This window comes from Pholis gunnellus (assembly GCF_910591455.1).
Source record: "Pholis gunnellus genome assembly, chromosome: 7".
Lineage (NCBI taxonomy): Eukaryota > Metazoa > Chordata > Actinopteri > Perciformes > Pholidae > Pholis > Pholis gunnellus.
In genome coordinates this window covers 12,296,220-12,304,064 of record NC_136533.1, presented here as the reverse complement: position 1 = coordinate 12,304,064, position 7,845 = coordinate 12,296,220, and the positions used below count along the sequence as shown (strand labels likewise).

Below are 7,845 nucleotides of genomic sequence, written 5' to 3'. Positions count from 1 at the left end.
AGGTACCAGAAGCATAACTGTCTCTATGCTTCCCCAAAACAAGAGGGATTTATATTTTAATTTATGCTCACTACTCAAAAGTCAGAGGTTCCCAACCGTTTTTTTTTGCCCTGTGGACCATTTTTTTTTAGTGACAGTATCATTGTGGACCAGCCCAATGGGACGGACCGGGGATGAAACCTAAAGGATAAACAAAAGGTTACGAATACTGATACTGAATGAGTGCTCATTGTGATGATGAAAAGAAGGTTACCCCACAAGTGTCTGCAGCTATAGCAGCTCTGAGAGGCTTGACTTATGCACAGCGGTACTTTGAGCCAAATGCTAACATACTTATGTTCATTATATTTGTTTAGTGTGATAGCATGCTAACATTTGCTAACATTTGCGATCCATAAAATAGCTGTTGTCATGCTGCTTTCACAGCAAAAAAAATCTATTTATTGTTGGTTAGAACGTGACGGGGCTGATGACTAATGCAGAACAGGCATGCATTTAGAATTATGAAGATTTCTTTATCAGAATCAAACAGTTTCTTCACTCCCCAGTTGCAAATTTTCCAAGGGTCGGTTACAGTCCACAGAGGGCGGGAACCTCTGCTCTAAAACACTTCCTCAATAACCTAAAATCGAGACTATTTGAAGTGTCTTTATTTATTGTCAAGCAATACACACTTCCTCTTAGCCTCTTGTCACACCAGCTACCCAAACTTAAATTAAATCTCTTTAGATTGTTGTGATTTAAAGTGAAGCATTAGACATCTGAATTTACCGTTACACTTCAAATATACCAATACAGTACAATGAATTCTACCTATGTTTAAATTTCATGTTTTTGGGATTTTAGTTCAACTCATAAAAAAAGATCACATGCGTTGGAAAGTGTTGTACCTTCAGGTTTGGCGATGATTCTGTAGAGTAAAAGGTTTTGCTCCTCTGTAATTAAAAGACAATCTGTCCTTTTTGCTGTTCCAGTGATTGTGGAACGTGACTGTATATCACTCTGTTATATGCATTGCTGTTTAAAACTATGATAAAAACGTATGTGAATGACCTCTGCCTGCAGCATTCAAACACTATTTTTGTAGTAGTATAAGAGAGAGTGAACTGCTCTTTATATGAAAATGGGAAAGTATTTTGTACTTTGTTGTTATTTCACCTCACTGAGATGTGCTGTACATTTTGTACATGCAACCCTGCATATTTCTCAATGTGGAACAGTGTAATCCTTTCAAAAAAAAGAAAAGTTGTATCTTAAGCTTGAACACGAAACGCTACAACAGTGTGGTCCTGAAACCATGATTTAGAGGTAGGAGACAACTTCAAAGTGTTTTGCATTAATACTGTAATCCTGTCTATAACCATTTCTGTTAGCAGGAATATAGTAACGTAGTGCTTATTCTGTGAATATTTGTATGTATTTTTACTATGTATGTACAGTACACTTTTGAAGCTCATGTGGCAGGCATGCAACACCTTCACAGACAGAATAATACTATATACTTATACTGTATACACTTATACACGCACATACTCTTATAAAGGTATATCAACAAATAAACATTTTGCTGTTAGCAATACCCAGTGGTATGAAAATTATCTTTCAACCCTCATGTTTCCACACCTTAAGAAATATTACCAGTTTTGTAAGAAGAAAAATGAAAAGTTAACAAACGATAATATATGATGATGATAATAACAAATAAACAAGAATATGTTCCCAGTAACCTCTTGCTAATAAATCCATTTTATATCAGGGGCATTTTGTCTCAAGTGTTTTTGTAGATCATCTGTCAGTGGACACCATTTTCACTCAGAATGAAACAAAATAAAATCTGTATAAGTATTTAACAGCATTTCTCTGTCCATGAAGCCCACAGTGGACAAAAGTGTAAAATCTCAGCTTTACCTAAAAGAAGAAAAACAAATTATGTTGCGTAGTTAACGTATAATTGTATGCTGAAACACAAGTTACTGTCAGGTTATATAACGTGTCACTTCCAGAGTTTCACAATAAATTGAAAGTCACTCAATTTTATGTGGAGGTACCAATTACGTCAGGGTTTGTTATCTCTTCGTATTCATTTATTTTGTATGTATTTTAATGCCAATTTATATATAAATGTTGGCTGGATGAACCTGGCCTAGGGGCAAAACATTGTTTTTGAGTCCCCCTCCTTATTATATGATCCGATACAATGCTATGCTGGAAGACTATCTTACCCAAAGTTTTCTTTGTGTCAGTTAGTTTGAGGAAGTTTAATCAAACACAACTTTATTTATGAATATGTGACCACAATATAAACTACAACTACAATTTTGACACAGGTGCCCCTCTTCATAACAAGCAGGAACCACCTTAGTTATGCTTTTGTGTTTTGTGGTAAATTTTCCTAAAATACTATCTTTAATATAAGTCAACATTAAAATGGTATAATGATTTTTTTAGGATATTTATTGCCTGGTTGTTCGACACTAGTCAGTACACCTGATTAATTAAGCCTTGATATCATCCATTTTGTGCACAGTTTCCTTAGTTTAGGTATTTGTGGGAGAGAAAAATAACATATCTAACCATTAAATAACCTCTGACCTAACATGTACACGGTTTGACCATTATCACCTCATTATACCTTTAAATTAACAAAGAGGGCATTTTTAGTATTTGTTTTAATACGTTTCTAGCGATACAAGATGAACCCTCAAAATACAACGAAATAAATCTCCTGAATAGAGGAAGAACACATCTCTTCGGTTTATGGGCGCTATGACACTGATTGGTTGATTCGTTCTCCTTCATGTACTTTTGTCGGTAGGGGAATTTGAGACAGCCGTTCACCTCGTGACTACTCAATCACTTCTTTCACTTTCAGCACCTCAGCTGTTGTTGTCTAAAGCTTTAATAGTCGAAGTGATCACGATGAACACGTTGCTTTTGTTTGGTTTGCTGGCATCAGCTTCGGCTTTTCACCTGTCTGATCGAGGTAAGCTGCTGCAATCGTCCGTTTTCGTACAGAAGCCTACACGTACTTTTTTGGTTGCATTATTTGTGTTAACTTTCACTTCATTAACCTGCATGGCGTTCGTCCGTTTCTTATCGCCTAATTATCTGTATTCCATCGGCAACATTTGAACAATGTGACTTGTTTTCAGACGAGTTTCACTTCAAGTCATGGATGGCACAGGTATGTTATACTGTATATATATCAATCAATGTGTAGCAAGTGAGTTACAAATGAGGAAGTGAGCTGCAGGGAAAAATCCCGAGCATTGTTACTTAACGACTCATAAGTGCAATGTTGAATTGTGAGCTACATGATTACAACCATATTAGCTGATCATTCATCACCCATATTTAATATAGGCCTACTGTGTGTGTGTGTGTGTATATATAAAACAGCAATAACTCCCCCGTTTAAAGCACAACAGAGCGTACAGCGTGGAGGAGTACCGTGAGAGACTCCAGATATTCTCTGAGAACAAGAGGAAGATTGACAAACACAATGAAGGAAATCATACGTTCACAAGTAAGATAATAGCTTGTTATCGCATGCACTGTTTTTTTTTCATATGATCCACAGTAAAATGTGTTGAGCAATGTTTCATGTTTCTTCCTGCAGTGGGGCTGAACCAGTTTTCAGACATGACATTCAGCGAATTTCGAAATACTTTCCTCTGGTCTGAGTCACAGGTAATACCATATATATATATATATATATATATATAGGCCTACATGAATAATTTGCAAATATATGTATATATTTTTTTCACAGTGAGGATCATTATTTTGCATACTATCTTTTATAGAACTGTTCAGCTACCAAGGGGAACTACTTCAGCAGCGACGGACCACTTCCAGATTCCATCGACTGGAGAAAGAAAGGAAACTATGTAACTGACGTGAAGAATCAGGTGAAGTTTAACTGCACTAACACACACACACACACACATACGCATATTTCATCTTCAGTTATTGATCTCAAAGTTCACAGTAGGTTGTGTTGTTGCTGGGTAACAGCAGATTATAAGAGTTTCAAGCTGTCGATAATATTATAGTCCAGCCTGAATCCAGTGGGTCACAAACTAGGTGACAGTCCTCTTAGCTGCATGTGTCCCAGGGCATAGGCGTACAATACTATTGGTTGGTAGTGTGTTTGCAACAGAAAAGCATCACAATTAACAGCCATTATGTGTACAAAAAAACCTTTGAATTTGCAAATAGACACAATTCTCCTACAATGCAATGCACAAAGGAATTGGAAGAGCTGCTCACAGCAGGAAAAAAAGACAACATTTTTGGGATAGCGGTGAAACAGCCCAAAACGTTTGCATGTCTCTGTTAAGTTTAATTGACATCATTCCCTGTAAGTGTAAAACCGGAAAGTATATTTATTTCCTGTAGACTAATTTAAAAGCATGTATACCATAAAGATTAGTATTTATTCTGTTTACACTTAGTATGGTGTATGTTGTAGCTTCTAAACTCAATGCGTTGCTGCCCACAGACGCCATAACGTTAGATGTGATCAACGCGCTGTCCGGTTAGTTAGTTAGTTACTCACTGTTGGATGGTCCATGATGGTTCCGGTGGTCCAAGGGTTGTTTGAATGGTGTATTTGAGTTGGTGGGTCAGGCTCAACTGCTTCAAAACAAAATCAAATCCCCAAAATAAACAGGCCTTTCCAAAAACTTTAAATCAGTGGGGAAATAAAACAACAAAACTGAGATTAAACCAGCCAAAATACCCAAAACAATCGGCGGTTCCTCGTGGCTTCACCACACCTGCCTTCAACGAGAACTTCCTGAGAGTCGAGGTCAGGTGACGCTGGTTTAGCACCAAAAGCTACCACTAGGTGCTGCCAAACTACTTACATTGAGGTAATAAGACACAATAAGAAATGATAAAAACTTGCAAGAAATTTCTTTAACAAAGTATGCAATTTGTCATCGTTAATGTTATTAGTTGCACCTGTTCTTTTCCTGCTGCAACATGTTTTCTGTGAAAGAAGGTCTATGAATCTTATTCATTCCATAAATCAAATGTCTTTTTGTTTTATCTTCTTTTGTTGCAGAAAAATTGTGGTAGCTGCTGGACTTTTTCCACGACTGGATGTCTGGAGTCCGTTACCGCCATCGGCACAGGGAAGCTTGTACCGCTGGTGACTTTCACTTCTCTATCAAAACTGCTGCACTTGTATGAAAAATGTACCCTATAGTTCCATTGTCATTGTCATTTTCATTTTCACGTCACTTAGTCAGAACAACAGCTGGTCGACTGCGCTCAGGATTTCAACAACCATGGATGTAACGGGTGAGAGTCACACTGACGTCTCCTACCTTTTTTAATAATTTACCCATAACTACAGCAGAGTGCATCACCACGGACACAGTTTTATAACGAGATCTTAATGTGTCCTCTAGAGGCCTTCCCAGTCAAGCATTTGAATACATCATGTACAACAAGGGACTCATGACAGAGAAGGACTACCCATACACAGCTTCTGTAACTATAAACAAAACTAAAGAATAAGGAAAACTGACTTTGACTTTTAAGTCACATATTCAATGTCTTTTAATGTCTTTTTATGTTTTTGATGAATCAGGATGATATCTGTGTGTATCAATCTCAACTAGCAGCTGCATTTGTGAAGGAGGTGGTGAACATAACCGAGGTGAGCAAACATCAGAATCTGTCCACGAGATAGATGTCTTTATTGAACAGCCTGTGAGTTACAGTTTTCTTCTGTTACAGTATGATGAGATGGGGATGGTGGATGCGGTCGCCACACGCAACCCTGTCAGCCTTGCCTTCGAGGTGACCTCTGACTTCATGCATTACTCCCAGGGCGTGTACACCAGGTGAGCAGAAGTCACGGAAATATTGTCCAGTATGCTCTGGAAAAATGATTTGTTTGTCAGTGTTCATGCTTTTTTACACTTATGGGCGCACCGTAAAATGGTGACCAATAAACATGAATGTGAGTGGGTATGGCCACTAGAATGACATAAATGTGTATAAAGGTACAGTCCTTTCCATGGTAATATGTACTATGCTATCTGGTTAATAAATAGTATACAGAGTATGCTTTCTTTGGGGGGTAAATACTGTTTAGCCCATAGTTTTTTTCTTTTCTGTTTTTCTCTTTGAGGTGGAGCTCACGTCACTAAATCACAACATTTTCTAAGTTTTGACAAACCTGAGGAAGCTGATTCCACTTAGTTGTGCAATTTCGACACATGCACGAACACATGGAGTGCGTGCCAAGTTACTCAGGCATTTGTCAACATTAGCTGTGTTTTTTTAGAATCAAATTTCACCAAATATCCAAAATGGAAACAAAATATTGAGACAAATTGAAATGTAGTACTGTCACATGGATACGATATGGGAAAACAGTGGCTTATACATATGTAATAGTTTTTTGTTTTAAATTGTATCTGTACACTGAGCATTTAAATAACAATTACAATGGCCTTTTCTGTCAGTAAAGCTGTTGGACTTGACCGTGTTTAGTTCCTCATTCTTTATCCAAACAGTCGTGTATAAAGTTGGATCTAACTCACTTCTCCTTTTCCTTTCAGCACTGAATGTCACAAGACCTCAGACAAGGTGAACCATGCTGTGTTAGCAGTCGGGTATGGACAGGAGAGTGGCACCCCTTACTGGATTGTAAAGAACTCATGGGGATCCGGCTGGGGGATTGGAGGGTGAGTCTTCTATCTAACCGCATACAGGACAGTTTTACTAAATGTATCCTAAGATAAAAACAATGTTCTCCCCTTACAGATATTTCCTCATGGAGCGTGGGAAGAACATGTGTGGACTCGCTGCCTGCTCGTCTTTCCCGGTGGTTTGATTTCTGCGTGACAGCAAACTGCAAAAGGGCTGAAAGGAGAGCAGAGCCCAAACATGTGATTTTTATATAACCAGTAGCCTACTTTGCTTCCATGTACAGTACAGTGGGTTTTTACACTATGAATCAAGCCGATTCCATAATATCAATAGAAAGTGTATCAATACACAGATCAATACATCTGAAATTATCACTCAAGTACCAATCATTCAATTCATGCAATTAAAATAAAAAATATAGAATTTTGTTGGTTTGAGTATTTTTTTTATCACAAATATATTGCAGCTGTCTGCACCGCATAGTGCCCAAATATGATGGCTGGCTATATTAATACTAATAATTGAGAAAGGTATCACCCATGATTACATAAAACAACTCTAGAAAGTGTGGAAGCCCATTTCCGCCACTGTGATGGACAAATAAAGATCCTGTAAGTCATTGTAATGAGAACCTTTCTCAAAATAGTTTCTCTCTTAGTATTTCTCTATGATGAGAAAGTATCTCAGAATTATGAGATACTATCTCAGAATTATGACTAAGTATATCTCTATTATAAGTCATAGTTATGAGATGTTAAGTCATTTTGAGAAGGTTTCTCATTATAATGACTTACAGGATCTTTATTTTTTTCATCACAGTGGAGGAAATGGGCTTCCATAAGAAAGAGAGTGCATACATTAACATACATTGTTTAATCCCTTTGTGATATAAGATTACCTTTATTGCTAACCTCAACTGCCTATTTTACTGAACCTTGAATTAAGGGTAAAACTGGACCATTGTGTCAAGAATAGTTGATATTAGAAGCCCCAAATACAGTAAACAAGACCCGCCAAGAGTCATGTTGTAGTTCAAAGGGCTCCGTAAAATACTGATTATAAGTCCAGCAACAATAATTATTTTTGGTTAAAAAAATGTATTACAATTTCGTGTTTTTACATCCCTCAACCTCAACGGCACATAAGGATTTACCTGAGAGAAACCTGTCAATA

General features: G+C 37.3%; 1 protein-coding gene across 1 annotated transcript; it reads left to right on the top strand.

Moving 5' to 3' along the window:
* The first annotated feature begins 2,792 nt into the window (after positions 1-2,792).
* On the top strand, positions 2,793-7,095 carry ctsh (cathepsin H). Its single transcript, XM_079163785.1, has 12 exons — positions 2,793-2,983; positions 3,153-3,184; positions 3,421-3,526; positions 3,620-3,690; positions 3,807-3,911; positions 5,072-5,158; positions 5,255-5,310; positions 5,421-5,502; positions 5,603-5,671; positions 5,752-5,858; positions 6,582-6,707; positions 6,787-7,095. Exons 1-12 carry the CDS (start codon positions 2,920-2,922, stop codon positions 6,854-6,856), a joined length of 975 nt encoding a protein of 324 aa, XP_079019911.1. The 5' UTR covers positions 2,793-2,919; the 3' UTR covers positions 6,857-7,095.
* Positions 7,096-7,845: the final 750 nt, after the last annotated feature.

Excerpts from the sequence above, each read along its gene's own strand:
- ctsh (XM_079163785.1), top strand. The coding sequence starts at position 2,920 with ATGAACACGTTGCTTTTGTTTGGTTTGCTGGCATCAGCTTCGGCTTTT. Across the intron at positions 3,185-3,420 it reads TCAAGTCATGGATGGCACAG|CACAACAGAGCGTACAGCGT; the intron begins GTATGTTATACT and ends CCCCGTTTAAAG. Across the intron at positions 6,708-6,786 it reads TCCGGCTGGGGGATTGGAGG|ATATTTCCTCATGGAGCGTG; the intron begins GTGAGTCTTCTA and ends CTCCCCTTACAG.